This window comes from Schistocerca gregaria, chromosome 1 (genome assembly GCF_023897955.1).
Source record: "Schistocerca gregaria isolate iqSchGreg1 chromosome 1, iqSchGreg1.2, whole genome shotgun sequence".
NCBI lineage: Eukaryota > Metazoa > Arthropoda > Insecta > Orthoptera > Acrididae > Schistocerca > Schistocerca gregaria.
In genome coordinates, this window is record NC_064920.1 from 758596635 (window position 1) to 758617341 (window position 20707).

At 40.2% G+C, this 20707-nt stretch overlaps 1 protein-coding gene across 2 annotated transcripts in view; it reads left to right on the forward strand.

Moving 5' to 3' along the window:
- Positions 1-20707, forward strand: part of LOC126267944 (alpha-2-macroglobulin receptor-associated protein) — a 67511-nt gene that overhangs the window by 25227 nt on the left and 21577 nt on the right. For both annotated transcript variants that reach the window (XM_049973262.1, XM_049973273.1), the window contains exons 3-5: positions 6684-6857; positions 7139-7255; positions 16153-16243. In XM_049973262.1, coding sequence (XP_049829219.1) covers positions 6684-6857; positions 7139-7255; positions 16153-16243 — 382 coding nt within the window. The remainder of the gene's footprint in view (positions 1-6683; positions 6858-7138; positions 7256-16152; positions 16244-20707) is intronic.

A 20707-nucleotide genomic window follows, 5' to 3' on the forward strand; every position in this document is an offset into this window, starting at 1 on the left:
GAAACCTTGTTCCTAACAATGCAGGCCCCTGGCCTTTGCAGTTATAGGGGATATTACGAGAACCATAGTGACTATAGTAGAGTGTCAGGTGGAGTTTGTGTCTATGTCCTGAACTCAATGTGCAGTGAACCTGTGCCCATTCGAACCCGTCTTGAAGCTGTGGCTATCAGGATGAGGATGACGCAGGAAATATCTGTCTGCAACGTATATCTTCCTCCAGATGGTGCATTACTCCTGAATGCATTGGCTGCACTGATTCATCAACTCCCTAAACCTTTTCTAGTTCTGGGAGATTTTAATGCCCGTAACCCCTTACGGGATGGCACTGTGTTACTTGCCAAGGTAGAGATGTTGAAACTTTTCTGTCTCAACTCGACCTCTGCCCCCACACATTTCAGTGACGCTCATGGCACTTGCTCGGCCATTGATTTATCCCTCTGCAGCCCATGACTTCTCTCATCTGTCCACTGGAGAGCCCTCTGTGACTTGTGTGGTAGTGACCACCTTCCCATCTTCCTGTCACTCCCCCAGCACCAATCCCCTGGATGACTACCAAGATGGGCTTTAAACAGTGCAGACTGGGAAGCTTGTACCTCTGCTGTCACTGCTGAATCTCTCCCACATGGTACCATTTATGTGGTAGTTGAGTAGGTCACTAGAACGATGGTTTCTGTGACAGAAAACACGATCCCTCGTTCTATAGGGTGCGCCGAGCAAAAGGCCGTACCTTGTTGGTCGCCAGAAATCGCTAAGGCCATTATAGAGCGTTGGCGAGCTCTAAAGCGACATAAGTGGCACCCTTCCCTAGAGAACCTAATATCTTTTAAACAGCTCCATGGCTGCATTCACCAGCTGATAAAAAGACAGAAACAGGAGTGTTGGGAGAGGTACGTCTCGACCATTGGGTGCCATATGTCACTTTCCCAAGTCTGGACGATCAGACATGTTTGTGGGTTCCAGACCTTGACAGGTGTTACTGGCATTAACATCAATGGCAGTTACCTACCAACCCAAACACAATTGCCGAGTGTTTTGCTGAGCAGTATGCTCAAGCCTCCGCGTCAGAGAATTATCCCCCAGCATTTTGCAACCTCAAACAGTGGATGGAATGGAAATACCTCTTGTTCACTGAAAGTCACAGTGAACCATATAGTGCTCCATTTACAGAGTGGGCGCTCCTCAGTGTCCTTGCACATTGCCTCGACACAGCTCCTGGGCCAGATCGGATCCACAGTCAGATGATCTGAAATCTCTCGTTCGACTGCAAGCAACATCTCTGCATCATCTTCAACCGGATCGGGTGCAATGGCCTCTTTCCATCGCAATGGTGGGAGAGCACCATTATTCCAAAGCTCAAACCCGGTAAAAACCCACTTGATGTGGATAGCTATCGGCCCATTAGGCTCACCAACATTCCTTGCAAGCTGTTAAATGTATGGTAAGTCGGCCGTTGTTTTGGGTCCTGTAGTCACATGGCATAATGGCTCCATGCAGGGCCGTTTCCACCAGGGTCGCTCTACCATTGATGATCTAGTTTCCCTTGAGTCTGCCATTCGAACAGCCTTTTCCAGACGCCAACACCTCGTTGTCGTCTTTATTGATTTATGAAAAGCTTATGACACGACTTGGCGACATCGTATCCTTGCCACATATATAAGTGCGGTCTCTGGGACCCGCTCCCGATTTTATCCAAAATTTCCTATCGTTAGGTACTTTCCGTGTCCAAGTTGGTGCCTCCCATAGTTCCCTCCATATCCAGGAGAATGGTGTCCTGCTGGGCTCTGTATTGAGTGGATCTCTATTTTCATTGGCCTTTAACGGTCTAGCAGCAGCTGTCGGGCCGTTGGTCTCACATTCTCTGTTTGCAGATGACTTCTGCATTTCATACTGCTCTTCCAGTACTGGTGTTGCTAAGCAGCGCCTACAGGGAGGCATCCACAAGGCGCAGTCATGGGCTCAGTTTTCAGCTGCGAAGTTGTGTGTCATGCACTTCTGTCAGCGTTGTACCGTTCATCTGGAACCAGAACTGTACCTTAACGACAATCCACTTACTGTACTTGAGACATATTGATTCTTAGACTGGTGTTTGATGCCCGATTGACATGACTTCCTCATCTTCGTCAGCTTAAGCGGAAGTGCTGGCAGCACCTCAATGCCCTCCGCTGCCTGAGCAACACCAACTGGGGTGCAGATCACTCTACACTGCTGCAGTTCTACAGAGACCTTGTTCAATCCCGCTTGACTACGGGAGTCTGGTTTATGATTCGGCAGTGACCTCAGCATTGCATTTACCCGACCCAGTGCACCACTGTGGCATTTGACTGGCATGTTGCACAGCATATATTCGTAGTTCTCCTGAGAATCTGAATTACCGTTTCCTTTTCCCATCCACAGTGGTTCATCTCTCGCATAGGAGGCCCAGGTCAGGGCTTACAATTGTGGTTGGTCTCCAATCTCTTCTGTCTGAAGTGGAGTCCTTGCCTTTACCACCTATACTCAAGGTCCATTCATGTACACCTTCATGGTGTATATCTAGGCCGAATCTTCTCCTGGACCTTACACATGGTCCTAAGGACTTGGTTAACCTCGCAACTCTTTGCTGTCACTTCCTCTCAATCCTTGACGTGTACCGGGACCATGAAGTGGTTTACACCAATGGATCGACAGCTGATGGTCACATTGGCTTCGCGTGTGTTCATGGAGGACAGATTGAACAGCACTCCTTGCCAGATAGTTGCAGTGTTTTCATTGCAGAGCTGGCGGCCATTTCTCGAGCACATCCACTCATGCCCTGGTGAGTCGTTTCTTCTATGCTCCTTTAGCAGCTTACAAGCTATTAACCAGTGCTACCCTCTCCATGCTTTGGTAGTGACCATCCAGGACTCCATCTATGCCCTGGAACGGTCCGATCATTCCGTGGTGTTAGTGTGGACCCCAGGCTATGTTGAAATCCCAAGAAATGAACCCGCTGACAGGCTGGTCAAACAGGCGGCTTGTTGCTGCTGCTACTACTACTACTACTACTACTACTACTACTGCTACTGCTACTCTCCTTAGCTCCTTTCAGAGTAGCACTGGCACCCAGCATCCCCAATTATTTGTTGAATATATTCCAGTATCTACTTTCCCCTACAGTTTTTACCTTCTGCAGCTCCCTTCAAGTATGATGCAAGTTATTACTTGATACATTAACACATGTACTTTCCTAGTATCACTTTTTCTTGTCAGTGTTTTACACATGTTCCTCTCCTCGCTGATTCTGTGGAGAAGCTCTTGATTTCTTATCTTATCAGTCCACCCGTTTGTCAACATTCTTTTAGAGCACCACATCTCAAACCCTTCAGTTCCCTTCTTTTCTGGTTTTCCTGCAGTCCATGATTTACTTTCATACAATGCTGTGCACTAAATGTACATTCTGAAAAGTTTCTTCGTGAAATTGAGGCCTACATTTGACACCAGTCAACTTCTTTTGGCCAGAAGTGCCCTCCTTGCCTGTTCTAGTCTGCTTTTAATGCTCTCCTTACTTCATCTGCCTTGAGTTATTTTGCTTCCAAGGTCACAGAGTTGCTTCACTTCACTTCACTTACTTACACTGTAGCCCCACAATTTTGACGTTAAGTTTGTCACTAATCTCATACTATTTGTGAAAAAGCCATTGCATTGGACTTCATGAAAAAAAAATTATTTATACCTAAAATAAGAGGAATGCAACCACCTACCTTTAAAGGATTGATGTGCGCAGCATGGATATACATGCACAGAAATGCACAGCTGAAAACACTGAACATTGGCTTTTGCTCTAGCGCTTTTTCTAGTAAAACGCATTCGTATTTGGGTGTCTGCATCGTTTTGTGTGTGTGTGTGTGTGTGTGTGTGTGTGTGTGTGTGTGTGTGTGTGTGTGTGTGTACTGCTTCTAGAAAGAGCAAGAGCCCGAAAGATAGTGTTGTTGTTTTCTATTGTGTGTTTCTGTGCATGCACCAATCTTTCCCTGTTTTACTTATGTTTTCATCCATGAATTTTCATTATTGTTGTAAATTTTATTTAGGTGATGTCCCACAACTTATAAATATTTGAAGAATATCATGATTACTAGATAACCTGCTGTTTGAATAAAAACTTGACCTTTTTTTTTTTTACAAGTCCGCGTACAACAGAAAAGCATCAATAATATTTGACTAGTTTTGTAATGAAAATAAACCTAATATGACGCCCTTCTAATGTGAAAAGTAATATACATATGTAAAAATTCATACCGTATAATAACGAAAATAATCAGTTTTTGATGATATAGTGTAAACAAATAGATAAAAAAGTCTATTCGCCAAGTGGCAGCAGGGGAACACTCTTGCGAAAGGATTTCACTTTTATAAGCTTTTGGAGCCAGTGGCTCCTTCTTCTGGGAGGAGAATTGAAGGGGAAGGAAAAGGGGTGAAGGAAAAGAACTGGAGTGGTTTAGGGAAAGGGATACTAGAAAAGTCACCCAGAACCCTGGGTCAGGGAAGACTTACTGGATAGGATGAGAAGGAAAGACTGATTTTTGGGGACTGCACCGGACAAGATTTGAAAACCTGCTTTGAGGTCTGTCTTTCCTTCTCATTCCATCCGGTAAGTCTCCCCTGACCCAGGGTTCTGAGTGACTTTTCTAAACTGTACCTCTTTCTCTAAACCACTCCAGTCCTTTTCCTTCCTCTTCAACTCTTCTGCAAAGGAGGAGCCATGGCTCCGAAAGCATGTAAAAGTGTATGTGTGTGTGTGTCTGTGTGTGTGTGTGTGTGTGTGTGTGTGTGTGTGTGTGTGTGTGTGTGTGTGTTTTCCCCTGCCGTCACTAGTTAATAAATTTTTTTTATCTATCCATTCACATTAAAATTCATATGTACTTCATGTATATTATAATATGAAGTCAGTAATAAAATGAAGTCAAGAGTGGATTTATTATATTCATATCCACTGCTGATAAACAGGAAATTCAAGCTACAAGAAAATGATGGTAAAAACATATTGTGATGTTTCTAAAATTATGTGGATAATAAGTAGAGATGTACATGAGCCACATAAACTTTGGAACAGTATGATGATAAGTTTCTGACAGAATTTTACATAATTATTTTAAACAGTACTTACACTGGTGGAGTGAAGTTGCTGGATTTGCAGACTTTTCCATTCCTTTTCCTCTTTAACTTTACATGCACAGCATTAGATGAGGCTTCATGATAACAGGACATTCCTTGTCTGCTCTAATTCCCAGAGACAAGTAAAAGTAGTTGAGCAGATAAATTAGTGAAGCAAATTGAAGATACTTCTTCTCCAAGAGGCGGTTGCAGATTGTGATATTCTTGTGGGTACTGGGTGCAAGGAAAACTATTTGATAGAAACAAAAACTTCCTGGTCAAAAGTTGAAATAAACTCAAAAGGATGGCCTTCTGAAATATTGTAATGTTCTTCTTCAAACTGTTCTCACAGTAGTGAAGCAGAGTAATTAGTCAACATGAAAAGTTAGGGGCAAAGGGGAAAAAAAGGTACTACTGTTAGTGAAATAGGCTGTGGTACCTCTCTTCATTCTCTCATAGGCAATGAGAAATGGGTCTCACTTTCCTGTTGTGCCTTTTGACACATATTTTCGTCCTCTGGCATGAAGATTCACTTGGATCTATTACTTGTTAATGTGCTCCATATTTTAATCTCATGTATTTTATACGGAGGAGGCCCTTGACCTATTACTCAACCTAATATCCATCTATAGTAATGATTGGTTAAAAACATATTTTAGGTTTCTGTGCAGGATTAGGTCTGCAGCCAGTTTTGATTGAGAAGAGATTTTGGTGTGGGACCAGATGACTGACTCATTTTTGATTTTGTGTGATTCAGATGTACAGCACCTGCATTATTGTTTTAGGTATTTGTTTGGATTTATTCTCTTAGTAGGTGCTAATTTGTAATAGATTTGAACATGTTTATGAAAGCACTTTATGTACAAGGCTATTATGTGAATACAGATGGCATTCTTAGTAGTTTATGATATATATTTAGGCTGTCTAAAACACTTTAAACTATATCCATTCCATTACGAACACAAATCTATGGTGAAAACTGTGCTGTTGAGTATTTTGAATTTCATATCCACCAACCATATTCCCTAAAAGCCCTGTAATTTTTTGGTATGGATGGTTGTGTGTAATGAAATTTAATATTTACTAGATACAATTAGCCATCATGAAAAGAATAGACCTTATTCACTTTAACAACAATATGAAAATGTTAGATTGCTACTCAGACTATAGAGGAGGCACTGAGTTGCAGATGCAATTAAAAGGCCACTAAACTTTTAAGCTTTTGGACAACTCACTCACTCACTCACTCACTATTTCAGAAGGATGACTTTTTGTTTGAAACTTGAAGTTTATCAATCTTTTCATTGTATTTGTCTGTGAGCCAATGCCTCCTCTGTGTGGTAACAATCTATCCTTTACATATTGTTATTCCACTTTCAGAATTCACTTCATATATATTTATTATGTATGTTAATAATTTCTTGCAGTAACAGCCTTGGTTGTTTTTTTAGCTAAATTTTTCTCTCTGCATGCATTTTAAAGTTATTTATTGTACATACAGGTATAATGAGTATGTAAAGTCTTCTTAGACACTTAGGTGACATCAATAATTCAAGAGTTTTCTTTTTTTACAGGAATAATGAGTACATATGGTCTTCTTGAACATTTTGAAGATATCAATGACCCAAAACAGTACAAGCAGCACAAGGCTTTTAATGAAGCATCTGAGGATTATATAAATAAAAGTCTATTTAAGGACAAGAAACTGAACAAGTTGTGGGAGAAAGCAGAAAAGGCGGGTTTCACAGGTGACTACATGATATTCATAAGATTTTTTAACTGCAGAAATGTATAGGTATGCTTTTTCAAGGTAGCTGAAATAGCATTTTACTATCCACTCTCTTACATGGTTGGATACACTTTGTTTGAATATGTTCTTATTTTTTAAAAGTTTTTTGACTCTTTGTAATGTAACTGTTTGTAAATCATCATTACATTTTGTTATTAAAATGTTATTGAGCCATTTTCATTAATGTACATTTAGAAAATAATAAAGTGCCCTAATTATTTTGCCTGTGCTTCCATACAGCTGAAGAGTTACAAGCCTTAAAAGAGGAATTTGGTCATCATCAGGACAAGATAGATCAGTATTATTCTCTCCTGCACGAAGTAAAGGAAGGAATGGCAGCAGACGATACAGACAGTAGTAAGCCATGAAATTCATTTATTATTCTTTTTCATTCTTTCTCATGTAATATATGGCAAAAGGTTGGCCCATACTTTTCTTCAGGAGGGGCAAACCATGAGCACTGCCTACATAAACGCTTGAAATAGAAAGCAGCACTCATAACATTTTGTAGAATAGATTTCTTTTTCATGTATGAAAGAGAAACCAGTTGGAGGAGGAGCCTCGAAAGGGAGAGCAGGTCATTCAGTTTGTAGACTAAGAGCATCTGTTATTGTAAGGATGAGACATAATATTGAAGTAAAAACCATCACAGTAGGATATCAAAGATAGGACCTTAGAAAGCGTTATGCTAGCAGTTCAGAAGTGATGAAAGGGACAGAGAAGAATTAAAGATAAAATGAAAAGGGAGGAGACTTCACAATTGCCAGAATATAAAGGAAAGAAATAAAGGCAAAGGAGAGGGAATTTTTAGAAGAGAGGGACAAAATAAATAATTATACATTAAAGAGGTAAAATTCTAACAAACAATGTGTAGGAGAGGAATGTAAGAAAGTATGGGTTAAGCTTACTTTGAATGTTATCAGTTCTCTCTCCTTGTCTGTAGGTCAAACAACACTGAGCAGATTTTCTCCTCAGATCACCACTAATGGAAGACTGTATTGTATGTCTCAATAAATGATTCAACAATTTGTTGCTGTTGTTGTTGTTGTTGTCGTCGTCGTCGTCATCCTCAGTCCAAAGACTGGGTTGATGCAGCTCTTCATGCTACTCTATACTGTGCAAGCCTCTTCATCTATGAGTAACCACTGCAACCTACATCCGTCCAAATCTGCTTACTGTATTCACCTCTGGTCTCCCTCTATGATTTTTACCGTCCACAAGTATTATATTGGTGGTCCCTTGATGCCTCAGAATGTGTCCTACCAACTGATCCCTTCTTCTTGTCAGATTGTACCACAAATTTCTCTTCACTCCAATTTTCTTCAGTACCACCTCATTAGTTACGTGATCTATGCATCTAATCCAGAATGAGATTTTCAGTCTGCAGCGGAGTGTGCGCTGATATGAAACTTCCTGGCAGATTAAAACTGTGTGCCGGACCGAGACTCGAACTCGGGATCTTTGCCTTTCGCGGGAAAGTGCTCTACCAAGCACGACTCGCGCCCCATCCTCACAGCTTTACTTCTTCAGTACCTCGTCTCCTACCTTCCAAACTTCACAGAAGCTCTTTACAGGAGACGAGGTACTGGCAGAAGTAAAGCTGTGAGGACGGCGCTTGAGTTGTGCTTGGTAGAGCACTTTCCCGTGAAGGGCATAGGTCCCGAGTTCAAGTTATGGTCTGGCACACAGTTTTAATCTGCCAGGAAGTTTTACCCATCTAATCTTCAGTATTCTTCTGTAGCACCACATTTCAAAAGTTTCTATTCTCTTGCCCGCATCTCGTGGTCGTGCGGTAGTGTTCTCGCTTCCCAAGCCTGGGTTCCCGGTTTCGATTCCTGGCGGGATCAGGGATTTTCTCTGCTTTGTGATGGCTGGGTGTTGTGTGCTGTCCTTAGGTTGGTTAGGTTTAAGTAGTTCTACATTCTAGGGGACTGATGACCATAGATGTTAAGTCCCGCTCAGAGCCATTTGAACCATTTCTATTCTCTTCTTGTCTAAACTGTTTATCATTGATGTTTCACCTCCATACGTGACTACACTCCATACAAATACTTTCAGAGATGACTTCCTGACACTTAAATCTATCCTCGATGTTAACAAATTTCTCTTCTTCAGAAACACTTCCTTGCCGTTGCAAGTCTACATTTTATATCCTCCCTACTTCAATCATCATCAGTTACTTAGCTTCCCAAATAGCAAAACTCATTTACTACTTTTAAGTGTCTCATTTCCTAATCTAATTCCCTCAGCATCACTTGATGTAATTCAGCTACATTCCCTTATCCTTGTTTGGCTTTTATTGAGTTCACCTTATATCCTCTTTTTTAAGACATTATTTGTTCCATTCAACTGCTCTTCCAAGTCCTTTGCTGTGTCTCACAGACTAACAATGTCATCGGAAAACCTCAAAATTTTTATTTCTTCTCCATGGTTTTTAATTCTTACTCCAAATTTTTGTTTTGTTTTGTTTACTTTACTGCTTGCTCAATGTACAGGTTGATTAACATAGGGGATAGGCTACAACCCTGCCTCACTCCCTTCTCAACCATTGCTTCCATTTTGTGCTCCTCGACTCTTATAACTGCTATCTGGTTTCTGTACTACTAGTAAATAGCCTTTTGTTCCCTGTATTTTACTTCTGGCACCTTTAGAATTTGAAAGAGAGTATTCCAGTCAACATTGTCAAAAGCTTTCTCTTAAGTCTACAAATTCTGTGAACGTAGGTTTGCCTTTCCTTAACCTATCTTCTATGAGAAATCTTAGCTTCAGTATTACTTTGGATGTTCCTACATTTCTCCAGAATCCAAACTGATCTTCCCTGAGGTCGGCATCTACCAGTTTTTCCATTCTTCTGTAAAGCATTCGTGTTAGTACTCTGCACCCATGACTTATTAAACTGCTACCTCACAATTTTCACACCTGTCAGCACTTGCGCTCTTTGGAATTGATACATTTTGCTCACCAGACGGAAGAGTTTTGTCATGGCTGGATCTCCCAAGGGTATCAGTGGCTCTTCCTGCTTACCCATTTTGCACTTCCTGTCAGTGTGAATTTTGAGACATTTGTAGTGCCTTTCGCCTGCTTAATTTATTGCATTTTTATATTTCCTCCTTTCATCGATTAAATTTATTATACCGGTATCTTGTGTTGACCAAGAATTTCTACTAGCTCTCGTCTTTTTACCTACTTGATCCTCTGCTACCTTCACTATTTCATCCTTGAAAGCTACCCATTCTTCTTCTTCTGTATTCCTTTCCTCTGTTCTTGTAAATCGTTCTTTAATGCTTCCTCTGAACCTCTCTTCAACCTCTGTTTCTTTCAGTTTATCCAAGTCCCGTCTCCTTAAAATCTTGCCTTTTTGCAGTTTCTTCAGTTTTAATCTGCAATTTATAACCAATAAATTGTGGTCAGAATCCTCAACTGCCCCTGGAACTATCTTACAGATTAAAACCTGGTTCAGTAATCTCTGTCTTGCCACTGCATAATCAATATGAAACCTTCTGATGTCTCCAGGTCTCATCCACATACACAACCTTCTTTCATGATTATTAAACCAAATGTTACCTGTGATTAAATTATGCTCTGTGCAAAATTATACCATCTACATCGATACCCTGCAAATCACGTTTAAGTGCCTGGCAGAGGATTCATTGAACCACCTTCACAATTCTCTGTTATTTAAATCTCTTATGGTGCGCGGAAAGAACAAACACCTGTATCTTTCCGAAAGAGCTCCAATTTCCATTATTTCATCGTGGTGATCATTTCTCCCTATGTAGGTTGGTGTCAACAAAATATTTTTGCAGTCGGAGGAGAAAGTTGGTGATTGGAATTTCGTGAGAAGATCCTGTAGCAGTGAAAAATGCCTTTCTTTGAATGATGTCCAGCAGAAATCCTGTATCATTTCAGTGACACTCTCTCCCATATTTTCCGATAATACAGAATGCGCTGCCTTTCTTTGAACTTTTTTGATGTATTTCGTCAGTCCTATCTGGTAAGGATCCCACACTGTGCAGCAGTATTCTAAAAGAAGATTGACAAGCGTAGTGTAGGCGGTCTGCTTAGTAGATCTGTTACATTTTCTAAGTGTCCTGCGAATAAAATGCAGTTTTTGGGTTATCCTTCCCCTCAACATTTTCTATGTGTTCCTCCCAATTTAAGTTGTTCATAATTGTAATTCCTAGGTATGTAGTTGAAGTTACAGCTTTTAGATTTGACTGATTTATCGAGTAACTGAAGTTTAACGAATTCCTTTTAGCAATCATGTGGATAACCTCAAACGTTTCATTATTTAGAGTCAACTGGCAATTTTTACACTATTCAGATATCTTTTCTAAATCATTTTGCAATTTGAATTGATCTTTTGATGACTTTATTACTAGATATGCAAACATCCTAAGATGGCTGCTCAGTCTCCCAAATCATTTACATAGATAAGGAACAGCAAAGGGCATATGGCACGACCTTGGGGAACGCCAGAAATCACCTTTCTTTTCCTTCTGTTAGTTACTACAAACAATGACGAATCTGACCGGAAATCACAAAACCTGTCACATAACTGAGATTATATTCCATAAGCATGCCATGTCACTACCAGCCACTTGCATGTTAAGGTTCCGAAAGCCTTCCAGAAATACAGACTCAATCTGAAATTTTTTGTCAATAGCACTCAACACTTCATGCGAATAAAGAGCTAATTGTGTTTTACAGGAACGATGTTTTCTAAACCCACATTGACTGTGTGTCAATAGACCGTTTTCTATGAGGTAGTTCATAATGTTCAAACACAACATATGTTCCAGAATCCTGCTGCACATTGATACTAATGATATGGGCCTGTAATTGAGTAGATTAGTCCTACTACCTTTTGTGAATATTGGTGTGACCTGTCCAACTTTCCAGTCTTTGGGTACAGATCTTTCCTCGAGCAAACAGTTGTATATGATTGTTTATGGAGCTAATGCATCAGCATATTCTGAAAGGTGCCTAATTGGTATAGAGTCTGGGCCAGAAGACTTGCTTTTATTAAGTGATTTAAGTTGCTTCACTGCTCCGAGGATATTTACTTGTACGGTAACCATGCTGGCAGCTGTTCTTGATTCGAATTCTGGAATATTTACTTTGTCTTCTTTTGTGAATGCATTTCAGAAGGCTGTGTTTAGTAACTCTGCTTTGGCAGCACTGTCTTCGATAGTATGTCCATTGCTATCGCAGAGTGAAGGTATTGATTGTTTCTTGCCGCTAACATACTTCACATATGACCAGAATCTCTTTGGATTTTCTGCCATGTTTCGAGACAAGGTTTTGTTGTGGAAACTATTATAAGCATCTTGCATCGAAGTCTGCACTAAATTTTGAGCTTATGTAAAAGATCGCCAATCTTGGGAATTTTGTGTCTGTTTAAATTTGGCATGTTTGTTTCGTTGTTTCTGCAACAGTGTTCTGACCCGTTTTGTGTACCAATTTGCTATCGATACTATTTCTTTTAATTCAAGCCACATCTGGTCTACGCTTATATTGTTGATATGGAAGGAGTGGAGATCGTCTCTCAAGAAGGTGTCAATGCTTTTTTGAACAGGTACATTTTTCGGGCAAGTGCTCTACCATCTGAGCTACCCAAGCACGACTCACGTCCTGTCCTCTCTGTAAAGTTTGGAAGGTAGGAGACGAGGTACTGGCAGAAGTAAAGCTGTAAGGACGGGGCGTGAGTCGTGCTTGGGATTGTCTCTCTGTAAAGTTTGGAAGGTAGGAGACGAGGTACTGGCAGAAGTAAAACTGTAAGGACGGGGCATGAGGCGTGCTTGGGTAGCTCAGATGGTAGAGCACTTGCCCGCACAAGGCAAATGTCCCGAGTTCGAGTCTCGGTCCGGCACACAGATTTAATGTGCCAGAAAGTTTCATATCAGTGCACAATCCACTACAGAGTGAAAATATCATTCAGGTATATTTTTCGTTTATTTTTGGAGGATTTGGGGATTAAAATATTCAATCTCACTACAACAACCATATGTTCACTAATCCCTGTATCCATTTTGATGCTCATTATTAACTCAGGATTATTTGTTGCTAAGAGGTTAATGGTGTTTTCCCAACCGTTTACTATTTGCGTGGGCTCATGAATTAACTGCTTGAAACAATTTTCAGAGAATGCATTTAGCACATTTTCGGATGATGTTTTTTTATCTGTACCTCCGGAATTAAACATCTGCTTTCGCCAACATATCTAGGGTAAATTAAAGTCACCACCAACTATAATCGTATGAGTCGGGTATGTGTTTGAAATCAAACCCAAGTTTTCTTTGAAACTTTCAGCAACTGTATCATCTGAATTGGGAGGTCAGTAAAAGGATCCAATTATTATTTTATTCTAGTTGCCAACAATGACCTCTGCCCATACTGACTCACAGGAACTATCTACCTCAATTTTGCGACAAGATAAATTACTTCTAACACCAACAAACACACCACCACCAACCGTGTGTAACTTATCGTTTCGGAACACCATTAGGTTCATTGCAAAATTTTCGGCTGAGGTTATCTCTGGTTTTAGACAGCTTTCAGTGCTTTCTATTAGTGCTTGGAGCTCTGGTACTTTCCCAACACACCTATGACAATTTACGACCATTATACCGGTGGTTCCTGTATCTATGTTCTTCCTATGTTTGGCATGCACCATTTGTGACTGAAGCCCTTCTTGTGTTTTCCTGAGACTCTAACCTAAAAAACTGCCCAGTCCACGCCACATTGCCCCTGCTACCCGGGTAGCCACCTCCTGCGTATAGTGGACATTTGACCTATTCAGTGGAACCCGAAACCTAACCTCCCTTTGGCACAAGTTGAGGAATCTACAGCCTACATGCTCGCAGAACCATCTGAGCCTCTGATTCAGACCCTCCACTCCAGCTCTGTATCAGAGGCCTGCAATCGGTCCTGTCGACTATGCTGCAAATGGTCAGCTCTGCTTTCATCTTGCAAGCAAGTCCGGCAGCTCTTACCACTTCTGTAGCTGCTTGAAACCAGAGAGAATCTCTTCTGATCCAAAGTTACACACATCATTGGTACCAACGTGAGCAACCACCTGCAGTTGGCTGCACCCTCTGCTGTTCATGACATCTGGGAGGACCTGTTCCACATCTGGAATGACTCCACCTGGTATGCACACTGAGTGCACGTTGGTTTTCTTTCCATTTTTGGCAGTCATGTCCCTAAGGGGCCCCATAATGAGCCTAACGTTGGAGCTCCCAACTATCAATAATTCCACGCTCTGTGGTTGTCCGGATCTTGCAGGCTGAGAGGTTTCGTCTGAAATAGAACAGGCAACAGCATCTGGCTCAGCAACAGTGTCAGCCATAGACAGCACCTGGAACCTGGTTGTGAGACAAACTGGGGAGGCCATACATGCGGCCACCTGGGAAGTCTTTCGCCACCTGTTACGCCCAGGAGCCACCTCCCAGTCGACCACAGGTGACGGGTCAACCTCGGTGCAAGCAGTAACTGGGCTGGCCACTTCTGAGGACCAATTGGAGGACTCGGACGTGCTGGACATCTGTTGGATCCCCACAGCTAGCCCACAACAGTGGTGCCCATCCACTGCAGCCTCAAGCTGTGTAACCGAAGCCATCACAGCCTGAAGCTGAGAGCGAAGTGTCACCAACTCGGCTCACATCCACACACTACAATTGCAGTCCCAGTCCATACTAAAGACCATGGAAAACTAAACTATGCAGATAAATGGACTATCGGCACATGCTGCGCAACTCTACTGCAGACCCTGACATAAATGCTGGAACTGTGTCTAATAAATTAGATTGATATGCAGATTCAGAAACCTAACTACCAAAGCACTCTGGTGAAAATAAATAATTTGCCCCTGATTAAGAACTTGTAATATGTCACAAAATTGGTTTACTTTCTGGCGCAAACGAAAACACGAAAACTGTGGCTATTAGATATTAAATTAACATGCAGAAATTCAAGAAACTAAATTATTAAAGCGAAGAAAATTTGCTCCTGGTTAGGAACTCGTAGAAGTCACAATATTGATTACTTCCCTGTAGCAGCTTGTGCCTCAGCCGGCTACAACTGCCTGACCAGGTGGCTTCCTCTTTCATTCCTTTCCCCCAGTCCATATTCACCTCCAACTTTTCCTTCTCTACCTTTTCCTACTATTGAACTCAAGTTCCCCGAGACTGCTAAATTTTCGTCTTCTGAAACTATTTTAGTAATTTCTTTTTCTCATCATACTGTTCCTCAATCTGCTCCTCATCTGTGAAACTAGTTGGCGTATAAACTTGTACTACAGTGGTGGGTCTGGGCTTCGTGTCTATTTTGGCTACAATAATGCATTCACTGTGCTGTTCATAGTAGCTTATCTGCATTCCTATTTTGTAATTCATTATTAAACCTACTCCTGCATGACCCATATTTGATTTTGTATTTATACCCCTGTATGCACCTTACCAGAAGTCCTGTTCCTCCTGCCACTGAATTCACTAATTGCCACTATATCATCTAACTTTAATCTATTGTTTCCTTTTTTAAATTTTCTAACCTACCTGCCTGATGAAGGGATCTGACAGTCTACTCTCCAATCTCTAGAATTCCAGTTTTGTTTCTCCTGAAAATGATGTCCTCCTGAGTGATCCCTGTCCAGAGATCTGAATGAGGACTATTTTACCTCTGGAATACCTTGCCCAAAACAATGCCATCATAATTTAACCGTACAGTAGAGGTGTATGCCTTCAGTGAAAACTGTGGCTGTTGTTTCCCCTTGCTTTCAGCCATTTGCAGGATCAGCACAGCAAGACTGCTTTGGTTGTGGTACACGGCCAGATCAGTCAGTGATCCAACTAGTGAAAAGACTGCAACCCCTCTTCAGGAATCACACGTTTGTCTGGCCTCTCAACAGAAACTCCTCCATTGTCGTTGCACCTACAGTACAGCTATCTGTATCACTGAGGCATACCAGCATTCCCACCAACGGCAAGGTCCATGTTTCATGGAGGGGGATTCAACATTTATGTGGAAACAATTCACTGGTTGTCTGTGTCCCTGATGTGAAGAATTGTATCTGTATTGCAGACTGAATATGTTCCAAGATTCTAACAGAAAAGTTTATTCAAACATTTCTATTATTTTGATAATTGCATGAATGTGCACTCTTCATATGTCAAGTGTCTAAGATCTCATCATAGTACTGATGTGTATATTCATTTGTGTTTAAATGTTGATATGTATGCCTTTCTGTTCAACAGATTCTGTAGATAATACATTAGACCGTTTCAATGCTCTTGAAGAACAGGAAGAGCCTGCAAAGGATCACAGGCACAAAGCCAACATGTTACGGTACAGTTTGGTTACAGTGATCATTATTAATTATAATTTTTTTTTAATTTTGTGACCTATTTTTTGTTTATAATTAGGCCTTCTAAGTCGCAGTGTAGCTTGTTGCTATTCATAAATATTGACTCCATCAGGGGCATCCTTCTAATCTATAATTTATATTTTTTCTTGCTTATGACACATATTAACTGCAAAGAAAAGCCATTTTCTGCAGTAATTGCCTGCTGCCTTACTATTGTTTTTAATTTTTGTGATTCAAAGGGAGTTTGCTTGGCGTGAATCATTTAAAAAAAAACAAGTATCATAAACTCAGAAACAAAAAGATACAATTTGCACAGTAAAAAAGATTTTTTTAAGAGGTGATAATGTGAAGTGTAAATTAGATAATAATGATGAATGTATTTCAAGCTCAAATGGTGCAGAATTTCTGATTATTTCCTTGATACAAATTCAAGCCAGTATCACACAGCAGAAGTTTGTTTGATAATGCAGATTAGTATTGGCTAGCATGCAGTTTGGACGGCTGTCTCACCTCCTGAAACTTTCACACAGTGTAAGGTCTGGAGCAGGTTCTTTGGTGGCAAAGTTTTTATTTCAGTTTCAAATATTTGTTGTACTGATTGAGAGTTACCTCAGAATGTGGGAATGATTTTTCACTACATGCGTCAATTCAAGCAGTAATGATGTCTTCACTCCACTGTGGAGTCACGCGCAGCAATCAAAATAAACTATGAGGTTAAGTTCCAACCAAGTATCTCTCTAGCATGGCTGCACTTGCCTTGTAATTTGTTCAAAAATGTTCAAATGTGTGTGACATCTTATGGGACTTAACTGCTAAGGTCATCAGTCCCTATTGTAATTGGTATTATAATAAAACCTGACATGCGTAATCACTAATAATCAGTAAGAGGAAGGTTTTCAAAGTGACTGAACTCGTTAGCTTGTGAGGAATAGCTGAAAGAAATGCCAAGAGGCTCAACAGTTAAAGCTGGCAATGATGGTGCAGAAAATAAGGAATTGTACTGTGCTAATTTGACACTTTTGGTTTTCATACCTTTTCCTTTTTTCTCATTCTGCCATTTGACTTGTGTTCTTGTCATCCAGTCATATTTTTTATTCTTTGCATCTCTGTTGTTTTGTGCTAACATTTCACTGCCCAACATTTATTATTGTGATGTCAATAGCTAAATCTGTGCAACGTTAGTAGCTACTTCTCTATTGTCAGTTGAATTTAACTCCTTTTTTTCCAGTTCCAGTAGGTAATATTGGTGGGTCACTCTTTGCTGTGTAACATCTTCCATTATCTGAAAAATGGAAGGGATTGGTTGTTAGTTACCATATAAAGGAGGTGTTGAGTGACAGACAGACACCATGAAAAGAGTGCTAGAAATATTTAGCATTTGGACAAAGTCCTTCAGAAGTAGAAAAACACACACACACACACACACACACACACACACACACACACACACACACACACACACACACAGAGCCACTGTGTAGGTGCTAAGGCCCAAGCTTGGCAATCTATCCCTTCCATATTGTTGTTATTCCATCCCAGATCCCCTATTATTCTATTTATACTGTTTTTTAATGCACATAATCTTTCACATTACTTAAACCAGCTACATGCAAGGAATAATGTATTAGGTTGGTGCATAAGTCTATAGCGTTTTTGTTTTGCATCTCACTATTCCAGTTGCTGTTGGTTCATTCAGTGATTGTCATTTTTTATTTGTAGTTCACTGTTGCTATTTGAGTTTACATATTGTTGTTCTGTCATTTGGAGATACTGAGTGGAGCTGTAGATGCTGGTGGAAAATGGTGTGCCAAGAGGAGAAATCAGAACATTTTCGACATACTCACCTGTTTGAGTTTAGCAGAGGTGTGACAGCAGCAGAGGCAGCCAGAAACATTTGCAGCATGTATGGGAATAACATCATTGGACAGTGTGCAGCAAAAACATTTTTTTAAAAAAAAGGATGATTGTTTTAACATTAGTGGATCTCCATGTTAAGGAAGAACTTTGGGGTTTGATGAAGGTCATTTAAACGTGTTAATCCACAATGATCCACGTCAGTGTACCTGAGGAATGGCAAATATGATGAAGCATGCATCCAAGATAATGTTATGCATCTGGTGGAACAGCAACTGTGGGTGTACTACAAATTGCTTCCCCATCACTCCTGACATTTATCGTCAACAGCAATGACGAGGAAGATGATAAGTGATGCTACTCCATGATAATGCCTGCCCAAATTCTGTTAGACTGGCAAAAAACACTGTACAGGAGTTGGGTTGGGAAATCATTCTGCACCCACTTTAGTCACCTGATCTTGTGTCCTCAGATTTTCCCTTTTTCCACTCTGTTGAAAAGCCTCAAAGATACTTCCTTTCTGGATGAGACTGTTGGCCCACAAGTGCTTCACCTCAAACCACATGATTTCTACAGTCACAGAATCAAAAAGGTACCCTAGCATTCGCTGACTGTTGTAAATAGTGAAGGGGAATACACAATGTGATCAAAAGTATCTGGACACCTGGCTGAAAATGACTTACAAGTTTGTGGCACCCCCCCATTGGTAATGCTTACAGACGTATGACACAAGTGACACCCAATCACCTGATCACGTTCAAAGCCCGTGATTTCCACGGAGTATGCCATTCTGCTCTCTCACGATGTCTAATGACTACTGAGGTCACTGAAATAGAGTATGTGGCAGTACCGTGCACATAATAAGAAAAATGTATGTTTTTGGGGGTGCCTGGATTCTTTTGATCACATAGTATATATTATTGATGGTGACTAAAGTCTCTGTGATGTGTATACGCTGGGTTTATTAAACTTGTGGAAAGACACTACGAACTTATGGATCAACCCAATACTTTTAGCATCCAAGAAAGGATACCCACTACATTTTTAGCATCAAATGTGATCAGGAATTGGATAGTAAGAATTGTGTGACCTGGTGCAGTGATAAAGACACTTTACTCATATTTGTGATGAGTGAATTTCAAGTGTCCATCTGTCCATCCTTTCAGTGACTTACCCAGGTCACTTCAGGTGAATGCTAGGCCATAGCCTTCAAAAGGGCCACGGCTAATTTTGCACTTTATGAGCTTATTTTCCATGTCGATTAACCTCACTATTCAGAGGAATTTTAAGGCCATTGAAATGAAGGATTTCATGTTTGGCAGCATGTTCAGCAACAGAGTGATCCACTTGTTTCTTGGCCACAGCTTGTCAGTGACCATTCATGCAGATAGACAGCTTGTTGGTTGTCATGCCTACATAGAATGCAGCACAGTGGTTGCACATACCCAGTATGGTGGCTGTTTTTTCTTTTATTTTTTTATCATTTTGAAAAATAATATTGAAATTTTTGAATTTCATTACCACCATATTTTTAGCTAGGCTTCCCTACCGGGATTGTCTGTTGGCGAGTACAATTTTGGGACGTGATTTACACCTTAAAGCTTAAAGCTATCAGGCTTCGTTTTGCTAAAAGTAAAATTTTAGATGCAGATTCTATTTTGAAAAACCAAATGTATTACACTGATTGGTGTCGTTAATACACGATCATTCACCAACACGCACTCCCACACAAAGTGAGCCACATTTACTTCTCAAATTCATGAAAAAAAACCTGAGGAAAAAAGGTATGATTATTCTTAATTACAAACACAATGAAATTAAATAATAATAATAATTATTATTATTATTATTATGCAAAATGAGCACAAATAACAGAACCTCTACTTAACTGCGACCTTACCGGACAATGGCTGATCAAAAAGAGAGAGAACAAAAAGGTTGCCAGTCCAGTTCATTTAACATAGATGATGAAATTACAGTGTCTATTATGCAGTGATAAAATCGTCTCATCACTATTGCACGAAAGCACAGAGTCACGAAAGCCACTAACACTTGGGGAACATTACACAGCCCCCTAAATTTTTAAAATTTTTTTAAGTCTTTAAAAAAAATTAAAAATTTACAACACTTCATTAACTTTTAGTCTTTAGATTGTCCATTTTATATTATTTTCATTTTATTTGTTTGAGTTGGAGCCTGTTTTAGCTTTGCTAGGAATGTAATTTGCCCTCCCATTTGTGTGCGATCCTGGTGAAACGACAGGAAAGGCATAGGCATCCAGTTCCTTTCTCATAGAATTTAAAAACATTACACATTGACAAAAGCGATCATTTAGTATGATTAATCAGGATGAACAAATTACATCATTAGAAAAAACATTAAGGTAGTAATTTTTAGGAATCATCATATGGGTTTATTACCATTGTAAGATTGAGGCAGACTATCCTGCTTTTGTTACCATTACTGTTTTTATTGTGATATTGGTAATAGTTATTACTGTGGTTACTCAAAACTTGAGCATTACTGCCCCAATTCAATTTCACATCTTCATGTAACAGGTCAACAGAATCAAGCGTTGACATTAAAAGTTT